The following is a 25,688-nucleotide window of genomic DNA, read 5'->3' as shown; positions in this document are numbered from 1 at the left end:
CCAGTCACTGGTGGAGCTGTGCGGCGCTGGAGGGGCCAGATGTCTTTATTGGGGTGCAGCTAGGATGGGGCTTCCCTGAAATGTCTTGCCTCGCAGGCCGGGAGCTAATGGAGGTCTCCAGTGCCTTGGCTGGAGTCCTGGTCACAAGCCCCCTTCCTCAGAGTCTTACTGACGGCACTGAAGGCTGCTCGCTTCTGGCTTTTGATCCTGAGTATTGGTTTCCGTGTGATCAGAAGGGTTTGTGCCACTCTGGCTGACACAGGACCCGTGAGCAAACCCTGTGTGGTAGGATAGCAGCGCACAGGGTGCGGAAGCCAGCAGGTCCTGCTGCCTCGAGGACTGCTGTCTGCTTGCCATGGGCATGTTTATGCCTCTTGGCTGTCACCAAATTGGTTTCATCTTACTGAGCGGTATTCGCAGAAATCATGTAAAACAAAAAAAAAAGTAACATCTGAAGCTCCCTGCTATTCTTTGTGAGGTCCTGGTGTTTTTTTCTGCGCCCTTGGTGCATATCTAGTTTAATATAACACTCAATTTATGAGTTTATAAGAAAACCCTCTGATTTTAAAATTTAGGTTATGATTTATTTTTTTCCCAGGATGACTTAAGTGTTACTACACTACAAAAATTTTGGTCTCCTAAGCGCTCCACTAGGCACCATCTTGAAGAGCTAGTAATAGGATATCCAGCGTGGTTTGCTGTTGTTTAAAGTAGTGCTGAAATGCAGAGTTATTTTGTTAGAATTGGTAGGTCATCCTTACACGTTTTTAAATACTTAATGTGTGTTGTATAATTTGTTTTCATTATTTTTCATGCTTTTGTGCATACTTTTTATTGTCTGCTTTGTGAGACTGGAACAGGAGTTTGTTTATGATCAAACCAGTTTTTCTTTAGGCAAAGTCTTTAAGTAAAAGAAAGATGATCCATACGTACACAGCAAGGGTTTGTTGTTTTTGTTTGTTTGTTGGTTGGTTGGTTTTTGTTGTTTTTTTTTGTTTTGTTTTTTTTTTCATGAAGGCTGTAGTTCTATTTGGTTGTTCCAGGAGCTCCATTTCCCTTTCCTTGTACTCTGGTGACTGCTCAACCACATGTTTGGCTTTGTAATGAGCAGCATTAGGGACCTGATTTGTCTGAAACTTAATGAAACAAGCAAGGACAGACTCTCTTAGCAAGATGCAGCTGCCTGATCTCCAGCTCTAGCACACCTGCATATGGGATGCAAGAGGCCTGCTTTTCTTCTGGTGATGGTGCTAGATCACAACAGCACAAGGTGTTTGTTGAAGCTGACATTTGTGGTTAAGTGCCTGTAGGATGAAGTTCCATGTTTTCTTATTTCTTAGTCGGTAGGAAACTGTGCTCCATAGTCTGGGGTTTCTCCTCGGTTGAGTCAGATACTGAGGGCTGACATCGGGCATCCTGATTCCTTTTTCAGCACACAGTGTCTCTGATGGACAGGTGGATGGATGCATGTCAGATGTTCACTTACCAGTATTTTCTGGCAGATCTGTTCCGGTGCTTCACTGTCTTTACTTTTGTAAGGATCTTCCCAACCTCTCATCCACAGCACTGCTGTCATCTGAAGCCAGTGCTCTCATCTCCTCTTAGTAAATGTCAAAAATATTACTTTCCTTTATCTGCAACCTTCATGTGTGTAGAAGTCATGCTTGCATTTCTTTCCAAGCCTTTTCTCACAGGTTGTGATTTTTATGCTTCTCTTTCTTGTCACTTTTATGTAGCTAATATTACCAGTAGTGTGTGGAGATGCCACTAATATCATGTGTAAAATCTCAGGTGCTTTTTCTATCCCATTACCATACAACAAAATAGCTGTGCATAAACTTCTATTCTCTTGTAACAGACTTCCTTCCAGTGTTTTCTTATGTCCTTTCTATGCAAATGGAAACAAATAAGGCAATGTCAGTTTCATTTGCAAATTTACAAATGCTCAATTTCATTTACTTTGGAAAAATAATGATTTAATTTACTTGGGAAAAGACACCTATGGAAGAAAACTGTTGAGATACCCGTAAAGCCAAGAGGTAACAGAAAAGGAATTGGTACTCAGTGCTGGGTCTGGCATTGTTACTGGTGAGACATGGCTTTTACATGAAAGTCCAAAAAATATTTGAAGAATAGAATAATTTTGTAAGAGAAATGTTGTGAGAGTCTGTTTTTCCAGGAGAGTCTAAATTTTTTTCAGTTCATGAACAGTACATAAGAGCTGAATTTAATTGTGGATCTCTGCTCTGTCCACATATCTATGTTTAGTGTTTCACTGTCAGTTCCCACAGTTAGTTGGTAATAAAAACTGTTCATTCTTCTGTTGCTATCTCTGATGTTTTGCTTATAATTCATAGTATCATAGTACATAGAATGGTTTGGGTTGGAAGGGACCTTCAAGATCATCTAGTTCCAACCCTCCTGCCATGGGCAGGGATGCCTTCCACTAGGTTAGGGTGCCTAAAGCCCCATCCAACCTGGTCTTTAACACTTCGAGGGATGAGGCATCCACAGATTCTCTGTGCACCCTTTTCCAGTGACACAAACCCAGTTTAAAATATTTAAAGTGTCTTTTAAAAATTACATTTGTCTATTGAATTAGTAAAATAACATGGCATTGCAGAGCACTGTTGAGGTATACCCAGTAAGTTAGTTTAACAAGAAAAAGTAACACTTTTAATGGTGTATCATATTGTTTCACCTACTAACTCTTCTTTGTTTTGTCATGCATTGAAAACATTGATATTAAGCCATTCTTGTTTCAGTTTGTTATAATTCCTGTGGAGATCACCATCTGCATTAGAATTTATGCATGCTGATTTTTTTTTTCCTTTCTTTGAAACATTAATTAATGCTTCTAAAAACTGACCTTTATATTTTCACTTTAGGAAATAAAATCTTTGCTCTCACTTCACGGTGGACAGTTCAGTGGTGAGCAGGAAATTCGTGTAAATGTAAGTGAGAGCTTAATGTTTTACTTGATTGCAGGTATGGTGTGCAAGTATGGTTTTTGTAGTATTTTTATTAAATGTGGGTCGCAGAATAAATTTGGAATTTTCTGAGGGAAATAAGGCATCTTCCAAAACCAGGCAATTCTCAAATTCAGTGAAGACACGGGACTGATTAAAAAGATGCATGACATGCACCTCAGGGTGGCTTAAATCAACGGTGTGAAAGGAGGCAGTGCCACCTGCTGGGAGGCTCTCCTGACTTCTCAGAATATCCGAGCCAGGAAATCAGCAGTGGTTTGAATTTAGTGTTTGACTAAATCAGTGAGGCAGCGTATCTTGGAAGAGTGAAGCTAGGAAGCTCTGTGATTGTGGTCTTGGTGCTTATTCAGAGAACATTACTGAGTTTTACTTACTGCTTGTACGTAACGAGGTATTTTGAGTTTTTGGAGGATGAATAATCTAGAGAAGCATAAATAATAGTATTTTACCAAGTCAAAGATGTGGTGGGAAAATGAAATACCTACTAATTTCTCAGACACTGAAGCCAAGTATACATATTTGTCTCGAATTAAAAGCTTTATTCTTATGTTCTCTGCACAGGTCACCTGTTTATCTATTTTTAAAATCTTCAGCATGCGTATTCTGTTTTTATAAAACAGAATCGTGTAGTTATGTAAGCCATGTGACATCCTCCAGCTCGGTATTTGCCTCAGTTATCTTCTCTTTATTTCAGTCTCCATTTTGGATTCTCAATATTCCTACAGAAGAGATGGCAAGGGGACTGATGAAACGGACAGTATGTGCAAAGTAAGAGGTGAAAAATCTTGTAAATGGTAATATAAGTGTTGGAAAATTGTTCATATATATACGTATATAAAATTAGTACTAATTTTGTATAGAGTCTTAAGCAGTCTCCGATTACCTCTAGAACTGAGAAGACATTACTGGAGCCTATAGGACTGATTGTGTAGCATGCCCATTCTCTACTTAGTGTACAATCAGTGCAGGGTCTTGAAGCAGTGTTCTTCACTGCAGAGCCAGTACCTGACCTGTAGTGTCACAGTGTTTTAGTTGCCTTGAGTACTGTTTAGTTACTGGCTTGTTTTAAAATACGTCTGGAATCAAAAGATAAAACTAGTGATGTGTAAAAAAAAATGAAAATCCTGTTTGTAAGGGAAAGGTTACGGGCCTTCCTAGTGCTGGTATCTGAGCCCTCAGCCCAGACTGCTGCAACAGTAGTCTTTCTAGAAAATTCAAGACCACAGAAATATGCCACAGTGTGATTGTTCCAGCTGCTTTTGGTCTTTTTCAGAGGTGTCTGAATAACATGCTTTCTGTTGAGGCTTGAGAGATACCTCAGAGGTATGGTTCAGAATGAGAAGCAACATGACTGTGGTATGACTCTGTGACCATACTAAGTCTGTGCTGTCTTGTTCAGAGTTAGTTTGGGTGCCTCTGCGCAGTGTCGCGTGGTCCCTGTTGAGTGCTGTTTGTGTCAGGTGTTCAGTTTTACCTGCAATGACTTGGGCTGTCCACTCTTGCCTAAAGGAACCCCATGTGTACAAAATTGTCTTTATGACAGTATATTTCCAATGGAGAAAAGCTGTAATGTACTTCAAAAAGCAGCCATAGATGTCTAAAGAAGTTTGCAGATGCTTCATATGCCATGCTCTCCAAGCTAATGTATGCTTATCTGATGTAGAAAGCATAACAGGTCCAGATTTTCTTACTGACCTACTACTGGCTGTGGGGAGGTATGTTTATTTTAGAGTAAGATTGCTGAAGCATCTCCATTGTATTGCTAATAAAAATTAGAAGTTCTGAAGCATACATTTATCTAAGCAAAATCTTCCCAACATTTTGTGTTGGTTTCACCCCCTTGCCCACATACACATGTAAGTGTAGAAGTAAGAAGCAGGCCTGTTAGAAGAATTTCTCTAACAGTTTAATAAAATTAAAAGATTCAGTTCTCTGATGGCTTATGCTGTCAGCATTTTCATTGCTTTGTCTATAAATACAGTTTAAATTCTCACAGTAGATGAATCAGATGCTTTCATTAAAAAATAGGCACTGCAAAAAAGCACTCTCTTTTTCAGGGTAGGGTGCAGGTTAGAAATACAGCCTTAATTTATTCAGGAAAGGAGTACATTAACAAAATTATCACTGGGCTTTGGTATCTGTTGTTGTCACTTAGTAAAATGTAGTTCTGTTGGTTTTGTTTGAGTGAGCTAAATCTTTGAACATTCTTTGAAAAGGTGCTCCATAGTATTCTAGTCCTTAAAGACTGTGTTTATAGTGTGTTGCAAATGTGCATATGAGTGTCTAACAACAAATGCAGTGACATTAGGATTCCTGTACTAAAAGGGTTTGGTTTTTTGTCTTTTATATGGAAAGGCACTTGGTTGAGATATTTGACTGCTGGGGGAGAGGTCTGTGATGTGGTGTTAGCCTTCATTACAGTAGCATCAGTTCTCTCATCTTCAAGGCAATACTTAAAGCTGACATTAAGAAAACAGGCAAAATAAGATGACAGTATTTCAGCATCTCAAAATGTCAAACGTCATAACCACATCTTAAAACGGGACAGAACCTCTGAGATGTGAAACTGCGTCTTGCATATAATGACCATTTGTGTTACTCCAGGGCAGCATAACACTGTAAGTCTGCTCTTGACCTTTTTCAGCCTTTGCTTACCTCATCAAATTGGTAGGTGCAAATGAATTTTGTCTCATTTGCTGATATCACTGTGTGCTAGGAAAAGGTCTGTGATAGCCAAGGGTACTAAGACTGAAATTTAACTTTTAGGACATGTTACCAAACAAAAAAGCATAATTGAAAAACCACCTTGGGAATAAAATTAAGTGTGTCCTGTTAAGAACAAAACCTAAGCATGTGCTAAGAGTTAATTACTGAATTTCAGCAGTCCATGAAGCAAAGCTTAAGTACATTGTCCAAGAAGATTAAAAGGAAGAAGTATCTGTAAGGTATTTCTGTCCCTCCGCATTACTGCACTCTTAAACTTTGTAATTTCAGATCTGTATTTGAACTGTGGGGTCATGGAAGATCTGCAGGAGAGCTCTATGCATCTTTGAAGAACTATCCAGTGGACAAGATGGTATGCTTATAAAACATGTGGATAAAATGGTTCCTTACTCATAGCATGTTTTGGGCTTGATAGGGACCTCAAAGATCATCTAGTTCTATCCCCCTGCCACAGGCAGGGACACCTTCCATGACCAGGTTGCTCAAAGGCCTGTTAAACCTGGCCTTGGGCACTTCCAGGGATGAGGCTGTTAAACCTGGCCTCGGGCACTTCCAGGGACGAGGCAGCTATAACTTCTCTGGGCAACCTGTGCCAGTGCCTCAGCACCCTCACAAAAATTAAAGAATTTATTCCTAATATCTAATCTAAATCAGTCCTCTGTCAGTTTAAAGCCATTCCCCCTTGCCCTGTCACTACCTGTCCTTGTAAAAATGTTTCTGTCCAGTGGTCCTATTGGCCTGCTTTAAGCACTGGAAGCTGCTCTGAGGCCTCTCTGCAAGGCCAGCTGTCTCAGCCTGTCTTCATAGGAGAGGTGCTCCAGCTCTCTGATCATCCTCTTGGACCTCTTCTGTACTTGCTCCAATAGGTTCATCTCCTTATGTTGGGGCCCCCCAGAGCTGAACCCTGAGGTGGAGTCTCATGAGAGTAGAGGGGGAAAATCACTGCCCTTGACCTGCTGGCCACACTCTTTTTGATGCAGCCTGGGATACAGTTGATTCTGGGCTGCAAGCAGATACTGAAGCTGGCTCATGCAGAGTTTCTCACCAGCCAACATTCCCAAGCCCTTCTCCTCAGGGCTGCTCTCAATCTGTTCTCTGCCCAGCCTGTAACTGTGCCTAGAATTGTCCTGACCCAGGTGTCCTGACCCAACCTTCATGAAGTTGGCAATGGCCCATCTCTCAAGCATGTCAGGGTCCCTCTGGATGGCATCCCTACCCTCCAGGGTATCAGCCAAACCACACAGCTTGGTGTCATCAGCAAACTTGCTGAGGGTGCACTCAATCCCACTGTCACCAGCAAAGACGCTGAACAGCACCGGTCCCAATACTGACCACTGAGGAACACCACTTATCACTATTCTCCACTTGGACTTTGAACTGTTGACCACAACTGTTTGAGTGTGGCCATCCAGCCAATTCTTGGTTTTCCACCATGTGTCCGCCCATCAAATCTATGCCTCTCCAATTTAAAAACAAGGATGTTGTGCAGGACAACATCAAACACATTGCACATGTTCAGGTAGATGACATAAATTGCTCCGTTCCTATCCACCAATGCCATAGCTCCATTGTAGAATGACCAGATTTGTTATAAAAAATGGGGTAATAGCACTGAAGCTGTACAAATGAAAGTGTCTTTGCTTCTTTTTCAGCTTCCATATCTGCAGTCAGACTCTACTTACAAAATACATATTCATACATTTAACAAAACACTGACCCAAGCACAGAAAATAAAAAAGATAGATGTAAGTAGTTGTTTAAGAAATCTGACATTTAATTTCATCTGTTCATGTTGGTCTTAATTCCATGCTGTTTATTTAATTTTTGTTTTCCTGAAGGTCTTAACGCAGTTTACGGCTTATGTCTACTAAGTTCTAAATGAGATCTTTGTGTCTGAATTAACATTCCCTCAAAATTCACTACTTTGTTTTGTTGTTTTTTTTTTTTTTCTCTGAACAGACCACATAAGGCTTATGTAAAGACAAATATCACTGTTGATTTCAGCCCAGTGTCCTGGGAAACTAAAGCTTATTGCCCAGAGCTATAGGATTCAAGTGGCTAGTGTTAGGTGCTAAGTGTTTAGAAAATCTGTTACTTGATCTCCATCTTAGGTGTTTATTGTTGTAGAATGTGGAACAAGTGACTTAAGTTGCAAGCTGTGGGCTGATTTTCTGTTCTGTCCTTATGCTCCTGTCTACACTTGTGCTCTCCTAACTATATCAGTATTTTAATTAGACTGTTTTTCTAAAATACTGTTAGTTTTTGCTCTTCCACATGTTATTTTAGCACCTATTTAGTCTATGTACTTAGTTTACTGAGACTGAAATGATCTGTATTCATAGTAGCTGCCCTTTCCTCTTTGTTCAGTTTTTGTGTACATGAAATAATGCTGTGTAAATCGGTGTAGCTGCGCATTACTGAAATTTTAAATTCCATTCTTCATCATCACTGCAACTTGAAAATTGTATAATATGTACAGCTTATTTATTCTAAAGTTGAATTCTGTTCAGTTAATTAAAAACAGTTCCTGATAGCTAATCCTTAATTATTTGAGCTATCTTTAGTTACAAGAGAAGGGATTTTGTAAATCCAGAGAAAATTGAGAATGCATCATATTCACAACTGGTTTATTTTTTCCCTTTTATTTTTTTTTTGAGGGGTGCATCTTTAAAAGGTTTGACCCTGTTACTTTTTTATTCTGTTTTATTTTGTTGTACAGGCCCTTGAATTTCTGCCATTCAAAGGAAAAGTAAATTTAAAGAAACCAGAACACATCTTTTGGATTTTAGAAGATTATGGAATGGACCCTAATAATGTTCCAGAAGAGCCTTTTCACCTGTATTTTGGTAGATGGGTGCGTGAATATGCTTGCTTCAGTTCTTGCAAGCTGTTAGATGTCTTCTTATATAAGTATCTAAGACCTGACAGTGATTTTTAAATGCTTCAACAGATTGCAGATGGCCAAAGAGAACTTATTGAGTCCTACAGTGTAAAAAAGAGACACTTCATTGGAAACACGAGCATGGATGCCTGCCTGTCTTTCATTATGGCAAACCATGGGAGAGTAAAACCCAACGATGTTGTATATGATCCATTTGTGGGAACAGGTATATATTTAGGTTTTTTTCTCCTGGTAGGAAAAACTGGGAGATTGTGTGACTGTTTACACCACACTTTTCCTGGTGCAGTGGCTTCTGGTGCTCAACTAGTAATTGAGATGATACAAAAGCAAAATGGTGATTCTAAAATTAAAGTTTTGTTAACTTAAAAGGGATTTTGGGGGAAGGAGATCAACTTCAGAAAATGTCAGCAGTTTATTTTACACTTCTGAGAAGTCTGTCTTCACTGTATTACTTCATGTAACGTGTCTTAAAACACCAAGTTCGTGGTTGTCATGGACTGCTTAAGGCAACCAAGTGACCAAAAACTGGCATTTGGCTGGAGTGCTCCCTGCAGCTGCTTTCAGAATGTTACAAGGAGCAGCATTTGTGGAGGTGGCTTTTTAGAGGAGTGCTGAGGGCACTTCTGAGCATATAACACAATATAGCAGTAGTTAGGTCATAGCATTCAAGGTAGCGATCACTTCCTTGTACCATCATGTCTGGTCTTCAGATGCTACCGCTCACACAAGGTATTCGCCCCCAGCTGAACTTTTCCTAATTGAGCCAGGAGGGGGAGCTCTTATTCCACATGTTACTCTGTGTGTGGCATAGACGCGCGTTTTGCCTAAGGGAAGCTCAGCTATTTGTCGGTGAAATAGAAGATCTGTTGTGTCAGCTCCTGCTGTTTAATCATACAAGTGTCTATTGTGTTAAGCTACTGATAGTAATGTCTCCAAAAGCATAACAAAGGCTATGTTTCTGACCTGAATTTACTAAACTTTGATCAAGAAGGTGACATGTGAGACATGTACAATGAAAAATACTTACATTAATGAGAGGATGAAGAGAATTTGCTGTGGAAATCACTGCAGAGAAGTTAGGGGGAGAGAAGACAACACTACAGTGTCACTAGCAGGACAAATTCGTATTAGTATGTGGCTTCTTTGTACCATAGAAAACAGACCAGGGATTTAATATTTTCAGAAACATGAGGCTTCTGTGAACTGTATGTTTTTGTCTTAAATTCTTGTTCATTCATGACCTGTTTTTTTGCCTGCACCATAATGTCTTACAAAATTTCTTCCTCTTTGTTCCTGTGTTCCTTGTAGATGGGTAGTACTCTTTGAAAGGTTGAGGAAAGTCCTCTGCCTCTTTTCTAAGCAGCTTGTTCTGTTTTGGTGTCTATGGTTTTGTGTCTTTTTACAAAAATCTGCTAAACTTAAAACAGAAAATTCTCTGTTTATTTCCTTTTAAGTGAAAATTGAGGAAAAGAAAGGAAGGGTAAATCACACTGAAGTGGTGAAGCTATAGAAATGCAAGATAAATGTTAATAAATGCAAGATAAATGTTAAGAGGTGTTTCAGTTCAGAACGTAGCATACACAAAATTCTCAGATTGCCTAATGATTTCAGTTGCAGTTTTTGTGGGTTTATTGCATGAGACATCTGGGCTATATTGGCTTGATATTTAAGCGTACTTTGGGAAGTTGGAGATACTGGGTAGTACACCATTTATCACTAAAGTGTATTTATAACTAAACAAGTAAACAGTGGCCTTTGCCACCTACTTTCGGTGGGTAAACCCTGGGAATTTCAGTTGTCTCTTGAGGTCCTTTAGAGGATTTTCCAGATTGTCAGTGCAGCAGTGCCCTGGCAGTGGAAATCTGTGAGGTAGTTGAGAGTGATGCAGTGACTTTGAGAAGATGGGTTTGGAAAGAACATACATTCAGGATTTGAGGAGCATTTTCAAGTTTTCTTTATTGGTGCAACTTTTAATACCTGGCTTGGCTTCTTCCTGGTTTTTATGCTGAAAAGGTTAATAGTACCAAGTTAGAATGGCCTTGCAAGATGGTGCTTGGTTGTTGGAAATAAACTGGTTTTGCTGACTGAGCCAAGTCACAAGTCTTCCACATTGGTGTAAGAGTGGGCAATTGGAATTTGTCCTTGGAATAAAAAGGTGCTTTTGACCAGGCTGGTTTAGGAGACTTGAGTCCCCTTTTTTGTGAAGCAGAATTGGACTAGCTAGGATTGGTTTTGAGATATAAAACAGAATTTCTGTAAACTGTTTCAATATTCTTTCCTCAGTGTTGGGCAGAAGAAAACCTGGAGGTTTCTGGAAGAATAAATTAAGTCTTTTACCTGAATGTACTTTCTCCTCGACAATCTGTTCAGGATAGCTCAGTAAGCTTGTTGAAGGATATTTGTCACTACTTTGCCCGTGATACTGCATAATTGCAAATGACAGAAATGTTTTCTTTGACATCCTGGAGGATAGTGGTATGACCAGGGCCCCACCTATGCTGAAGAGATGGGGGAAATAGAGCAGGATAGAAAGGTGTGAAGTTCTGTGCCATCACTGTTCTGCTGATAATCACTGGGGACACAGTGATTCACTGATTAACCCTTTGATTATATTTCTTTTGTCCATAGTAGGGCAAAGGGCTGGCCATGTTAGTTTTTAAATATTCATGCACCTTCTGTGTGAACACAATTGAGCTAGTACCACCTGAAATTTATTAAAAGCTGTAAGTTCATGTTTTCTTAACTGAAACCCTTTTTTCCTCTGTAATTAAAAATATTCTTAGATGGGCAAAGTACTTTCTTCTTACTTTTTTTATAGGACTGGGTGGTATGCCATACTTGGGGTCAGGGCTAGCTAAATTTGTCTTGACCCTCTGGAGGTACTGCCCATCTGTTCTGAGGGATTGCAGCCAAGAAGGGAAATGGGTGACTCCTCTGGGGTGAGTAACCTTGCTTTTCCCTGATCCATTTCACACACAAAAAAAGCAGAGGAATTTTTTCTGGTTTTCTCCCTCACCTTCAGTTTTGGTAAAGTTCATTAGCACACTGTGTAGGAATTTTCTAGTGCCCAAGACAGGGATTTTAGCCTGTGCATGCAGGGCATGTTAGGGATTTGTCAGTGCTCAGTGGGTGGCATGGAGCAGTGCTGCCATTTGAGATGCCACTCCACGCTGCAGCAAAAGGGAGTCACCTGCACAGCAAGCTTGCTTGCTCAACCCTTGGTCCTGTAGCAGTCATCCCCTTTATTTTAGCAGGATTGTTTGTATCCATAAGCAGCTGACATCAGTAGTGTGGGGTTCACAGCCTTGTTCTCATTAATTCACCATGTGAGCTGCATACCTCCTTATTAACAACTTGACAGCACAGCTCTTTGATAATCTCCTGCTGTCCATCCATCTTTTCATTTGAAAGCTGTTAAAGAGATAAAATAATTTGCTCTTTTCTGGTGGCTGTTCAGTCATTGCCAAATTTCAAGTGGAAATCACGTGTACTTTTCTGGCTTTTTGTTATGTTTTTAATTAGGAAAGCAGATCACAATAGTAATGTTTAATAAAATAGTTTAGTTCCAGGGTGATCCTGCTGATAAATATACTGACAAAATAGGCAGCATACTCACAGAAAAATGCATCTCTATAGTTTTCACACAGCAAAACAATTATAGAAAACTTTTTGATGTTGCTGTTTACGCTGGAAATACTTAGAAGGTTCTTGACCATTGCTTCTTACTCAGGGAGTGGCCAAAATCAGCAACAGGATTGATTTTAAACAGAATTAAGGTGATTGACTTTGAGAACAGATGTTGGTAGAATTGCCATTTGTTTTGTAATGATTTTTCCAACAATTTAAATTTTCTGACAATTTGAAATTCTGCTCCTTGCCAAGTAGAATTAAGAGTTTCAGTTCATGTAATGATTAAAGGATCTTACTGCCTCGAAATACAGAAAACCATAAGCAAGCTCCTAAGAACAGTCTCCAGAAATAAGGAGTGACATAGGGCATAGCAAGATAAGGAAGATAGGTATAGCAGACAAGGGACTTAGTGTTATTAAGTGCTGTTAGCACTGGTTATAGTTGCATCATGATTCTAAGTGGTTGGTAGTTTTACTTTGTTGGTTTTTGTTTTGTTTTTCTTTTTTTTTTTTTCTTGGGTCTAGCATTGGGTGTAGTGTGTTGCTACTGGTGTAAACTCCTGAAGCTCCCGAGAAAAAAAATCCTAGCACAGGTAACATTTATGGCAGCAGTTTATATTTTCCCCTTTTCTCCTCTTCATAGGCGGCCTTCTAATCTCCTCAGCACACTTTGGAGCATATGTTTGTGGTACTGATATAGATTACAATACAATCCATGGATTAGGTATGTTGCATATTTCTAAGCCACAGAAATCTTACTCTCTGGAATTTAAGAATACGGATGGTAGCAGATAATACTTAGTGGATTTTAAAGCAACATCAATTTCACAGGATTTATTTGGTTATGGTTATTTTTATTAACTAATTTACATGTATCCTAGCTAAGCTGTTCTCTTATTTAATCAGGAAATATTTAATAAAAGGAATAATAAAAACCAAAACAAGGTTCCAAATAGTAGTTGCAACAGCTGTGTGCTTTCTTAGTCTGTGATGGGGGAAGCTTCTCGTAACCTAACCCAGGAAGACTAATCCCATTCTTACTTCTCTGAAAGACTCCAGTGCAAATTATGAGAGTCATTGGACACAGTTACGACTGATGTATAGTGAGAACATCATACAAACTAGCATTATTACAAATACATTTTTAGATACCCTGTGCAGATGGTACAGTAGAATTTGGCATGTATTTTCATTATTCCTTGTTACTTGTGAAGTTTATCGTAAGTATTTGTGACAGTGAGTAGAATAAGGCTGGAGATAAGTGCTGGGTTTGAATGTTACAGTTACTTTCCTTTAAATTGAATCACAAAGTTTCTGAAAGTGTTTCCTATAAAATAGTTCGTTGTTGAACATGTTTTTTTTTCTGTTCCATGTGCTTCTCCCCCCAGGTAAAGCAACCAGAAAGAACCAGAAATGGAGAGGGCCAGATGAAAATATCAGAGCTAATCTCCGACAGTACGGTTTAGAGAAATATTACCTTGATGCACTAGTTTCTGATTCTTCAAGACCAATATGGCGAAAAGGGACGCTGTTCGATGCAATCATTACAGATCGTAAGCTTGTACTGCTTTTTGTTGCCTGATAACAGTGACTAAAAGATTATCGCTTATGTACATTGATTTAATGTGTTGATGAGTGCTCAGGCCTGCAGTTTTCATGCTGTAAAAGTTTACTGTTGAGAGCAGCACTGTGGAAATCTGCATTTGATATCTCTGCATTTATTTTAAGGATAGTTACAGATGTGTAACAAAGTTGGCTATAATACTTTCTTCTGTGGACAGCATATTATATTTACCACTAGAAATCAATATGGCTGAAAATTATCCTTCAAGGAAGTCTCATTCAGTAAAGGCATAACTTTACTGATGCACAGAGGCTTGTTATGAGAATGCTCCATGTTGCTGTTAAGATTTGAACTGCAGCACACTGGAATCGGCCATGCAGCTCTGATGGACTTCTGGAGACTTAAGTGCTTATTGGAATGCTTCCAGGAAGAAAGTTTTAGTGTATTTTTGGTACACTTAACTACTAGGCACACCAGCAGTTTGAAATGATCCTTCACTCTTTTAGAAATCTTTTGTACTTAACTCCATTTGTTATGTGTGAGAGGGAGTAGAGGCTAAGAGAATAAATAAAAGACCTAGATACAGCAATTTCTGTTCTCTGGTGCTGGCTGTTATGATGACACATTCATATTAATGAGGAATATAGGGAGTGCAGCTTTGTGGGTTGCCTGCTAATTTTTATTTGGCAATAAGGCAATGTAGAATATTAATATGGCTTAGAACTAAGTTTGTGAATTGTGTCACAACTTCTTCATTTGCAAAATGGTTATATTGGTGCTTCCATGATGCTGACAAAAGACTCACACAACCAGACGTGTTCAACATGAAGTATGTTATGCTATTGAAAATGTGTAAAAATGCAAAAGAAAAAGCCATCTCTGGCTTTTGTTACCTGTCTTACCATTTCTGTAATATGTTGGCAAGAAATTCCAATATATATCATTTCATTTTGAAAAATGTATAGCTAAGTGCTACAGGGGAGATGTTTGTGTCTGTCAAACAAAAGATGAGATTGTTAGTCACATGTTGGAAAAGTAAGGAATATCTTTTAATGAACAAAACAGAAAAGCGTTGTCCTTTCTAGAGCAGTAAACACCTAGGCTGCTAGAAGTGCCTTACAGCTGAAGGGCTTTCTTTGAAACAGTTTTAAAATAACCTTTTTGAGCAAGGAACTTCTAATAGATCTTGAGGAAATTACCCTTCTACTTTGTAAGAGCTTTTGTATAAGCACAGTTTGTGCACTGTTGTATATGTCTAATATAACTACGTTATTTGAACAAAGAGTGAGGTTCTCATCTCTGCCTTGTGCATTTGCTTTGTATAGCACCATATGGTATCAGAGAAGCTACTCGCAGAACGGGTTCACAAAAGGAAACAGTTAGGACAGCTGAAAAAAGGTAGGTGAGCTGTCTTGTCTGTTGTAGAATATAAATGTCTTCATGGAAAGCCAGTCACAGTTTTAGAATCATTATTACTTCTTGCTTGCCCGTCAGCAGTTAAAAAAATAGAGGTAGTGATAATAAATAAAGAGCAAAAGCTCATTCTGCTCTGTTTGCAAAATTAACATGTCACTTCCTGAAATCCTCCTGGTTTTGTTCTCCCTGCTTATCATTTGCTTGTGATCAGATTCCAAATCCTATTTCTCTTTGAGCCTTAATTGCCTTGTGTTTCCCATTCTTAAAGTTCCCCTCAGTCTATGCACAATGCAAAATCAGGCTAAAATAGAATAACTCCATTTTTTTTATTTTTTTTTATTTTACCTTAGCCTTCTTTCTTGGATTTCCACTGCTCCTTTCTCTTCAGAGATAACATATGGCTTCTCGGCTGCCTGGCCTTCCTTGTCTTCTGTCTTTTACTCTGAATTGCCCTTAAGAAAGGGACTGTGCAAAATAACTATTCCCAGTATGCTTCTGAGTCTTTGATTTCCATGAGCAATAAAGATGATAGTCTAAAGACCCAGTAGGGAATTTGGGAAGTCATATTCCTCATATTAGAAGCTGTGTAGAAGGTTGTACTCCTGTAGTTTTACAGATCACAGTGCTATTCTGTGTAGTTTTGTTGGGTTTGGGGATTTTTAATTAAAAATGTAGATTTTGCCTGAGCTTTTATGTTTACACTTGTAAACTTTTTTTGTTTAGCACAGAAAATCACATCTTCGTTTCATCCAGTTATCATCTGAGTGACATCTTTTTTGACCTATTGAAGTTTGCAGCAGAGTATTTGGTGTTGGGAGGAAGATTAGTTTACTGGCTGCCGATATACAGGCCTGAGTATGTATTCTTGTTTCTGGTATGTAGAACCATAGAATTATAGAATGGTTTTGGTTGGAAGAGATCTTAAAGCTCATCTAGTTACAATGCCCCTGCCATGGGCAGGGACACCTTCCACTAGACCAGGTTGCTCCAAGCCCCGTACAACCTGGCCTTGAACACTGCCAGGGATGGAGCAGCCACAGCTTCTCTGGGCAACCTGTTTCAGTATCTCACCACCCTCACAGTGAAGAGTTTCTTCCTAATATCAAATCTAAATCTCTCCTCTTTCAGTTTAAAGCCATTGCCCCTTGTCCTATCATCACATGGCCTTGTAAAAAGCCTCTTTCCAGCTTTCTTGTAGGCCTCTTCAGGTCTTCTCACTGTGCTTTCTTTTGAGGCGTAGTACAGCTGGAACTTCCACAGTACTAGCACTTGAAAGTAGTGCTCAGACTTCATATTTTAAAATTTCATATAAGGGAAAGCAGATTTTTAAATAAGGTTTTTAGATGGAGATAATTCCTTACTATTACCAAAAAGAAAAAGCCTTCACCTGTCCTTGCAAATGCATGTCTAATGGGTTTAGGTTTAAACTTAGAAAATTAGTTTCAAGGTGCAGATAGATTTCTAAGATAGTGGCAAGGCTGTTATTAATATGTGTTTCTAGTAGAGTAGTTGATAGAGATGCATGACAAGGTCCTGTAAGAGAACATTCTTGGGCCTGGGGCTTGTCAGTAATAATTTATCTTTCTTCTGAGAAATCAAAAGCCAAGGGACCAAGAGATGGCAGTGAGAGGCAAGAAGCACAGGGGAGCAGCCCTGTTAAGGATGAGAGAGGTCAGCAGATGCTGTCTGCTCAGTAGTGCAGCCTGAGATTAAAGCTGGGTTTGAAAGGAGACACACCTGTTTGCATACCTTACTTCAGCATCTCTTATCTAAGGTTTGGGGAGGGGGGGGGATTGTGGGTTTATTTTTTTCCAGAAACTGTTTCACAGTAAAGTGAGAAGGTAATGTACAGTAGCTGTTTCTAAGTATCTTCAAGGTGTAGATGTGCTCTGAAGGTAACTTACGTGATGTCATGTGTTTTTATGCACAGTCAAACCATACTTACAAGGTGGTTGTTGTCCCCGGTTTCACCATGGAAATGTGTTGTGACTGCCCTATGTATAATTATCACATGCAGTTTTGAAAATTGGGAAGTCAAAAGTAGCCATTTCTGTAATATGCTTCCCTAACAGAAGAATGCACTTAGTAGCTTGCATTCTTTTTAGTGATCGAATTGGTATCAGAAGCTTTTTATCTTGTAAGAATATTCACAAACAAAACAGTGAATGCCATTAACAGTATTATAGCTAATTGTTCCAAATGTCTGGCTGTATGTGCTTAACTCTGACTGAACATGCGTGGTTGTGAGTTCTTAGATTGCCGTGTCAGTAACCTCTTTTTGGAATTACTGAGTTTATTCTCAAAATAGCAGAGTTTGTCAAAATGCCAGAGCTTTTTGTCTGCTCATTGAACATGGGTAAGAGCATGCTTCCTCAGTACAGCAGTATAAAGGTTTAACTTTAGAGAACTATGAACTGCATGTTCTGGTTCTACTTTAGTTGCTGTTTTGGGGATGTCAGCTTTCTGAAGCTCTATTTGGGTTGCCTCTTAAAAAGTGAATTTGTACATACAACTGAAACACTGAAGTCCCTATATTTGCACAGAATGTTAGTATAGTCACTTTAATTTCAGCTATCACGATGAACACAGGAACAAACATCAGGTATGTGGGGGGAAGGCAAGATACTGTCTACTAATATGTAGTGTTATCAGATATTATTTGGCAACACCTGCCATCAGATTCGTGTTATTTGAGATCTTGTGTATTACCTTAAATTAAAAACAAAGCTACTATGTTTCTTACTTGATAATGTTCTGAGTTTTACCTGAAAGAATGTAGAAATATATGCATTGATGCTAACAGACAAGGCTTTTTAACAAAGTGATAATGATCTCTCCCTCTGTAAGATAGCATCTCACTCCGAAGTTTACTCTTTCAATCTGACATTGAAATCATTGTTGAGTCTAAATTCTTTTAATTCCTTTGCAGTCAGGCTTTTATGTGGTCATGAAGAGAAACTTTTTAAGATGTTGTGGCAGGTGCCTGCCTTTGTAAGAGAAGGAGGCAGTTTGGTGGTAATAGATGCATCAAAAGTCTTATCTAACAGAAAAAACAGTTGAGAATTAATTTGATTCTCCTTTGTCAAAAAGCGTGTTCTGACTTCACCTGGCAGAAGTAGTGACTTGATTACACACATGAGAAGTAACTCAAAGGTTGTTTTGTGATATGCAAATTTGAGAACAATGTGAAGAAGTAGTACTGCTTGGGGTTTTTCCTAATTTCGAGTCCGTATTTGGTATTGTCTCTCTTGTTCAATACCTCACTGTTATTCTTAAGAAATGCCAGAAATGTAGAATATGGGGGTGGGGTGGGGGGTGTTCTTTCTACTGTGAGGTTTTAATTTATTCTACACATTTGTCACAAGATGATTGGGATTTATGATGTAAAAACTCTCGATCACCAATACCTGAGTTTCTTTAATCAGATTAAAATGTATATCAACTTTCTAGTGTAAGCCATTTTGTGAAGAATCTGTATGAATTTTGTTTCAGATGCAAGACTTCCAGCTCATGAGCTTACAGCTCTATGAATGTTTATTTCTTCCAGATATACAGAAGAGATCATTCCCCACCACCCGTGCCTGAAACTTATTAGCAACTGTGAGCAGATGCTTTCCAGCCACACATCAAGGCGCCTGATAACCATGGAAAAGGTGAAAGAATTCAAGGTAAGTTTGAATTCTTGTTTATATTGTATAAAATAGGAGCTATTGCATTCAGGAAAAGTTCATGCTGTTCAGCATTTGATCCTTATTTCTATCACACTTGGGTGTTTTATGAGGAGAGTGCTTTTATAAAATTGCCACACATTTCTTGTGTAGTGATTTAAGGGACTGTTTTAGTTTTGGTCTTTTCCTTTTTCTCCTCAGTTTTTTATAAAGTTTTCATCCTGAGCAGGCTGCTTAATAATATAAAAGAAATTTCCAAACTTAGTTACTTGTGAAAATTGCATGTGCTTTGCTTGGAAAACTGAGGTCTGTGAACCCCTTTCACAGAGTGACATAAGTACAGAAATACATTGGCTTTTTTTGTTTGTTTTGGGACACACTAAGTACCTCTCCTAAGGTGCTTTATTCTTTGAGGATCAGGGAATATTTCATTCAGTCTTCTTCCATTCTTGCTGCTTCTATCGCCTTATACTGTTAAAAGTGATACTAAACAAAGGTGAAGCAAATTCCTAATGAAAACACATGCAAACAGTGAACAAGTGTTTTTAGTATATTCCTTGTCAGTTGGAAGAGCTATTTTTAATGACAGGAAATGGTCAGGCTGCTGTGTCTGCATGGTGCTTGCACTAGTAACACAGCAGGGTTTCAGTGCTGCATTCATATTGTTAATGGTGACTGAGATTCTCAAGCAGAACCTGCTTTTTTTTTAATGCTGTGTGGAGTTCAGAGCCAGAGCTGCCAACTTCACCAGTAGCAAACCAAGAGGGTAAGTTTTTGACATGTGTGTCTTAGGGTGTTCGTAGGAATTTTCCGCAGGAGTTTTATTACTGCCAGGGCTGTAGGATAACATGTTCTGATTTAAAAAATATATCCACCCTTCTGTGAATAGACTTTCATCATTTGTTATTCTTGTTTTGTGCATCACCTGTTCTTCAGTACATGCTTTGACAGGTTTGCGCCTGGAAGTGTTTAGCTCTGAACACCTGAGTCTTGTTGGCAGGCTTACTGCTTAGATAAAGCTGTGCAGGTGTGTACAGTCAGGACTCCAGATGTCTTTTAAATATTTTAAAGATACCAAGACCCATGCGCAGTTTCTGATGATGCAAAACTTGTCTAATTAACAATATACATATTGACTCCTTAGCTAGCGTGGGTTGGTTTAGGGTCTTCTTGTTTAGCTATCAAGGATTTTCCTGCTGAGTGTCCCTTATCTGGAATGTTTTTTCCTGTCTTAATATCCTGAGCAATCTTTGAATTGGATATTCTGACTCCCCAGATATGACTAAAATTCAGTAGTTGGGTCTTTATTTGGTTTTCTCCCCCTCCCCCCCCCCAAAAAGTGAATATTTATGAATATACAAACGTTTGCATTTCCAGACAGTTCCTGTCTGCTTTACTAGAGTGGTTTTTAACAGGCACTCTCAAATGCCTCTTAATTCAGCTTAATGTAGTACTTGCAAGTGGCTAAGAAGTTTTACAAATTGTGTAGTCTCATTATGCAGTCCTTTGGTTTCCCCAGTGATGCCACCAATAATGAATTGCAGATTTCACAGCAAATTCAATTCCACTATTAACACCCTAAACTCTTAACTGGAGATGAATTCAGTTAGTTACTAAATGTGAAATTGGTGGTGCAATTTGCTTGTGCTTGCAATATAAAGGAGACCAGAGTGAATGTAAAAAGTGAGTATGTCTAGTTGAAGTATTGATCTATCCTAATTCATCATAAGCATGAAGATCATAAAACTCGGATTAAAAACCTTGCAAAAAGTCACCGTCTTGTGAACATCCAGTCTGTTCTCCTTAAGTTTATGATGAAATCACAGCAACTGGAAGGAGATTTCTTACTGAGCACGGTGTTGATATGAACAGACTTTTCCAATGTGGACAGTCTGAGCAGAAGAGTTGTTTGGTTTTTAACATTTAAGGCTCTTCTTTGGATAGCCATGGTGGTCATTAGTAACTCCCCTCCTCCCCAGTCTTAAATTATAGTCATAATAATAAAAGTTAATGCAGTAGCTAGCTAGTGACTTTTTTAGTATTCTAAAACTCAGAAGGCAGAAGACTTAGAGAAGTGAAGAACTGGAGTGTGGAGCAGGAGAGGAACAAAACAGAAGTGATACGAGGTGAAAGCTTACTAGCCTAATGTATTATTTCTTTCTATGGACATTATTGTCCCTTCTGATATCAAATGGGTACGAATTGCCCCAGTATTCCTCTAAACCTGAAATTAAACTTTCTAATTGATACTATAGCTGGCAAGACTGTATGTGAGGCTGCCCTCATTGAACTGTGAAGGGAGGCTTTTTTTAAGCAATAAAAACACCCGTTCAGCTCTCCAAAAACTGTAGGCATTCATTCCTGTGTAAGAACTGAAATACAGTGGTAGCAGAAGTTTGGAAAGCTGTTGGCTGAGTAGCTATTGCTTCAGGTCAGAGGAGGTTTGAACCAGCCCTTACAGCCCGAATCAAAGAAAAGCATACCTTCCATTGTGCCAGTTTATTTTTCAAAAGCCTTAAAAATACAGTTGTGTAAGGCTGACAGGTTTCAGTCTATGCCACCTAGATTTGAACTGTCCTAATTATGTCAAATAACTAGTAAGTGGTTTATCAGTAGGAAAATTGGACTATGGAAACCTACAGCACTATTTACCACAAGGGCTCTTGGGAATCTGTCAGCCAACTGTTTTCTGAAGGGGTGAACTTATTAACAATGTTTACCTGTAGGGTTGTTTGGTGTTTCTGTGCTTTCCAACAGTATGTCTGCCTTTGTTTTCTGAGGCTTGTTGATTTCCCCATGTTGAATTATTACAGCTATTGCTGAATTATTTGTTTCATTCCTCTGCTGGCTGTCTTACAGAAATACATGAAATCTGTGTGGCTGGTAAATGCTACCTGGTTCTGAAGTTTCTAATCTGGACTTCTAAAAAAAAATATATAAAAAATAATGCAGGATAGGTCTGTAACTGGCAAGGACTAAGAGGGACACCTAGAAATTCTGCAGCAAGGTGAAACAGAATTTGACTGAGGGATGAGCTCTGAGCATATGAAAGCCTATGAAAGGACTCTGGAGCATCAGGCATAGAAATCCACCATACTGAATGGGTCAAACATTTCCCGTCACATGGTCACTTGTTACTGGTGCAGAATTTTTTCTACTGAATTTAGCAGTGTCTGTTCCTGGATATGACCCTGTTGTCCCTGATTTGGAAGCTGCTCTGTACTGTTTATAGCTCTATAACATTAGTACAAGTGGTTTCTATAGCTACTGTCCAGCACCAGATGTAGGGTGGTAGGAAGCTGTGATAAGGCTAAGAAGATTTCTAGGTTTTTTTAAACAAAACCTGAATATGGGTAATTGCCCGGTGGCTGAACTGTGTCATGCTAGATTCATATAAACCTTTACAGTATCACTTAATATCTGCCAAGATCTAAGGAAGAATAAAGCTTCCTTGTTATCTTTAAGCTTTCTCCTCTTTCTTCCAACTCCTTCATTATTTATTGGAAATACGTCACACCTTTTTTAGTGTTGTCGTTAGAGCAAGTAAGTGTTGAGTTGAAAACTCAAATTAGCTAGAAGCAGTTTGGTAGCATGCACTTTGACAAGAGCCTCGTTGGTTTTCAGTTGTCACAAAGTCGTCATAAAACATTTCAGAGCAAAAGTTTAACGTGATAACTGTTGTTAGCAATTAGCCTGCTGTTTTGAGAGCTTAAATTATTCAAAGTGAGAACCAAAGATGATGATAAAGAATCACCAGTGATTAACAAATTACTTCAGTTCTTCTGACTTTTGCAAAGAAAGAAGTCTTTGTCATCTTGGTAGTGCTGTCAGACTAGGGAAGGAGCTGGCCTAGTGCCAAGCAGGCTGATCGTTACTGATCAGATGTAGAAATGATTTCTTGGGAAGTTTCACTGTTTTCTGTTGAATAACCAATTGCAAACTTCATGCTTTGAAAACTATGTACAGTTGTTTCAAAGGAAGTAAGTGGAAAATGATGCTACTCGTCTCTACATTCAGCTGTGTATCACAAGCAGTACTGACACTGCCACCCTCCATAAGGGATCTTCTCTTACTGTAAAACATTCCTGTCAGATATTTAGAATGCATATTCTACCAACTTATGCTATGCAAACTAAGGATGTTTGACTGGCTTCCCTATTGAAATGAGATGGTGCCTGATGGCCAGGCAAATTACAGTGTAAATAGTCACAACAAATTGTTTCATGAAGTTTATTTTCTGACAAGTTCTTACCTATGTAGAGTTAAATCCATCCTATCCCTGGTGTTCAAATTGTAACCATTTGGCTTCCTGTGTAGGTATCAAATACCCTAAGTTAGATATTGTTCCAAAATTGTTAGTCTCTGAAATCCAAGAATTCCTTTTACTTTGATCAGTTCTCTATGGGCAATGAACATTGATGAACATTCTCTATGGGCAGTGAACCCTAATGAACATTGCCCATGACTGTTTTGACTAGTAAATGTCAATAGAGTGGCATCTACAGGTAGTTTGGGATTTCTTACTTTGTTTTCTCTCTTTTTGAGAAGTAATTCCCAATCTGTTATTTTTCTTTAAAGCAACGCCATCTTTCTATGGGGCAGTCAAGTCTGTACAGGGAAGAGGTAGGGAAAAGGAGCTCTCACAGTGGAATTACTGTGGTGTGGGCCAGGAGCTTCTTTTGTAACCTCTTCCATGAAATCCATGCCTGACTGCAGATCTCTTCTCATCTAGTGAATGGTGATTTGCATAGTTTTGATGAGGCCTGGATTTACAAAGTAGATTCTGCTGTGTAGTGATGCCCCAAACCTGCTTCCGTTTGATGAATGCGGATGCTCCTCTTACAGCTGTGTTTAGCTTAAAGTTTGTTCTCTCACATACTGTATCCTCTTTTTGCTCTAACCAGCTTGGGGGCAGAGGGATGATGCCTTTCTTCCTTACTCCCTTCACCTTGAATCAGCGTTTGTTACTTAAGGAATCAAGATGAATGGTGTACAGATGTGTGACCTCTTAAGAGGTTGTGGGATTAATTTTTATGTTAGAATACCGTTGACCCATACATATATTATTATCCTTCAGAGTGAAATATCCCATCCTTTTCTCAAAACAAGCAAATTATGTAGAATTACTGTTAAAAGACATCCCAAAGGTATAAAATTATATGTTTAGGTCAAAGAAGGATTTCTGACCTGCAGATTTAAGGGAATAAGAAGTGCTCTTTTCCTCAGAGTGGTCCTGTATAAGAGACCTGGAGAAATGGGTGCTGGCTGTGAAAGGAGTGTGTCTTAAATCCTCCTTGTTACCTGTCTGTCTGTAGTATTCTTCCTCCCAGGCTTCCCATGGGCATGTTAAAAGTATGTTGATAATCAGTCTTGGAGATGGCAGTCTCTCAGAGGTGACCAAAAGACCACAGATAGTGCTATGTCTGCAGTGGGTTTACTGAGGTAATTTTCCAACAGTGCAGTATTTAAATAGAACTAATTTGCTGCTACAGGTGTACATGCTTTACATGTTACGTATCCAATGACATTTAACATACAGTAGGCTAATTTAAGTCGGTGGCATGCTTAAATTATCTGTTAGGGTGGTAGATGAGAACTGCTTCAGAGGAATATTTCATTGTGTCCAGAAGAGGGCACTTTTGTACATGCACACAGACATCTTGCTGTGTTGAAAAACCTTTTGTTTCACTCCTTTAGAATGTGAATTAGTATATCCAGAGCAAGATGAGATGTTGGTCTTGCTAGGTGGAAGACTGGAAAGGCTACAAAAGAGCTAAAGGGAAGATTGTCCACTAGGATTTAGTTCATCCTTGCATAGTAATACTTTTGTAATATGAAAATACTGACTTAAATGTACCACCATGTTCCTACTACTTACTCTAAAGCATTCCACAGTAACCTTGTTTTTAGACATGAACAAATAACTCTGAAACATTTAGTGGAATGGAGGTTTCATTTTCTCGTACGCTTGTTTTTGTTTTTTCTTTGCGCAGCTCAGTTGTCCTGTGTGAGGCTGTTTATCACAGTTCCATCTTGCTATTGAACATAATAAACTGACATCAACCATAAGTGTAAAACTGTCTTTAAAAGTTGCCATTGGTTTTTGTCAGCACTCAGATTAAAATATGATGTGTTGTTTATCTTACAGTATTGATAACATTAGTTGACAAGTATCTTAATTGTATAAAGCCACTATATGAACTAGACTTTTGTATGTATAACATTCCTGGCTGATGTCAGATAGGTGTTATGGGTATTATGTGTACGAATTTAGTGTGTCAACTTTAACTTTCCAAAGTACATGAATACTGAACAAGAAAAAATCTTCTGGTTGTGCTTCAGTAACTGTAGGAACTCCTTTTAGCCACCTGTGTTCTGTTTGTTTCTGCCTTCCACAAACGTTTGAGTGATTGAATTATCCAGATGGTATGTTTTTCTGGAAACTTATCCCTATATTTTTCTTCATAAAAAGTCTGCATGGCAGCATACCTCTGCTCTCATTCATTCATCCAAAGAGTGGGTCCTGGTGATGTCAGATGAGATATTTCCAGTGATGCAGCGCTGTTAAAACTTCAGCTGCTTGGTATAGAACACTTGCATCATTTTGCTGTACAGGGTAGAATCATGAAAATTTGAATGAGTACATAGAATCCCAAAATAACCAGTAAAAAAACCCTTATCTGCTTACAGCTTGTATTTGATCAGTGTCAAATGAGTATTCATTGCATACGGATTTTCATTTCTGTTAGATTTTAAGACTTTGCAGGAGAATGTATGTGTTCTTGTTAATCCTAG

At 38.8% G+C, this 25,688-nt stretch overlaps 1 protein-coding gene across 3 annotated transcripts in view; it reads left to right on the top strand.

Moving 5' to 3' along the window:
- Positions 1-25,688, top strand: part of LOC133225650 (tRNA (guanine(10)-N2)-methyltransferase homolog) — a 42,735-nt gene that overhangs the window by 16,212 nt on the left and 835 nt on the right. For 2 of the 3 annotated variants that reach the window (XM_061378266.1, XM_061378264.1), the window contains 11 exons: positions 2,889-2,954; positions 3,685-3,758; positions 5,985-6,066; positions 7,367-7,459; positions 8,434-8,568; positions 8,665-8,821; positions 12,889-12,969; positions 13,634-13,798; positions 15,135-15,207; positions 15,949-16,080; positions 18,773-18,893. In XM_061378266.1, the coding sequence (XP_061234250.1) occupies positions 2,889-2,954; positions 3,685-3,758; positions 5,985-6,066; positions 7,367-7,459; positions 8,434-8,568; positions 8,665-8,821; positions 12,889-12,969; positions 13,634-13,798; positions 15,135-15,207; positions 15,949-16,080; positions 18,773-18,893 (1,179 nt within the window). Of the gene's footprint in view, positions 1-2,888; positions 2,955-3,684; positions 3,766-5,984; positions 6,067-7,366; positions 7,460-8,433; positions 8,569-8,664; positions 8,822-12,888; positions 12,970-13,633; positions 13,799-15,134; positions 15,208-15,948; positions 16,081-18,772; positions 18,894-25,688 lie in introns of those variants that run through there. The other variant, XM_061378265.1, reaches the window with a different exon arrangement.

This window comes from Neopsephotus bourkii, unplaced genomic scaffold, assembly GCF_033783945.1.
Source record: "Neopsephotus bourkii isolate Nb327-2 ecotype Australia unplaced genomic scaffold, CSIRO-AGI_Nbou_v1 NB_1765, whole genome shotgun sequence".
In the NCBI taxonomy this organism is placed as follows: Eukaryota; Metazoa; Chordata; class Aves; order Psittaciformes; family Psittacidae; genus Neopsephotus; species Neopsephotus bourkii.
The sequence above is the reverse complement of the archived record's forward strand: the minus strand, read 5'-3'. Positions and strand labels throughout refer to the sequence as shown.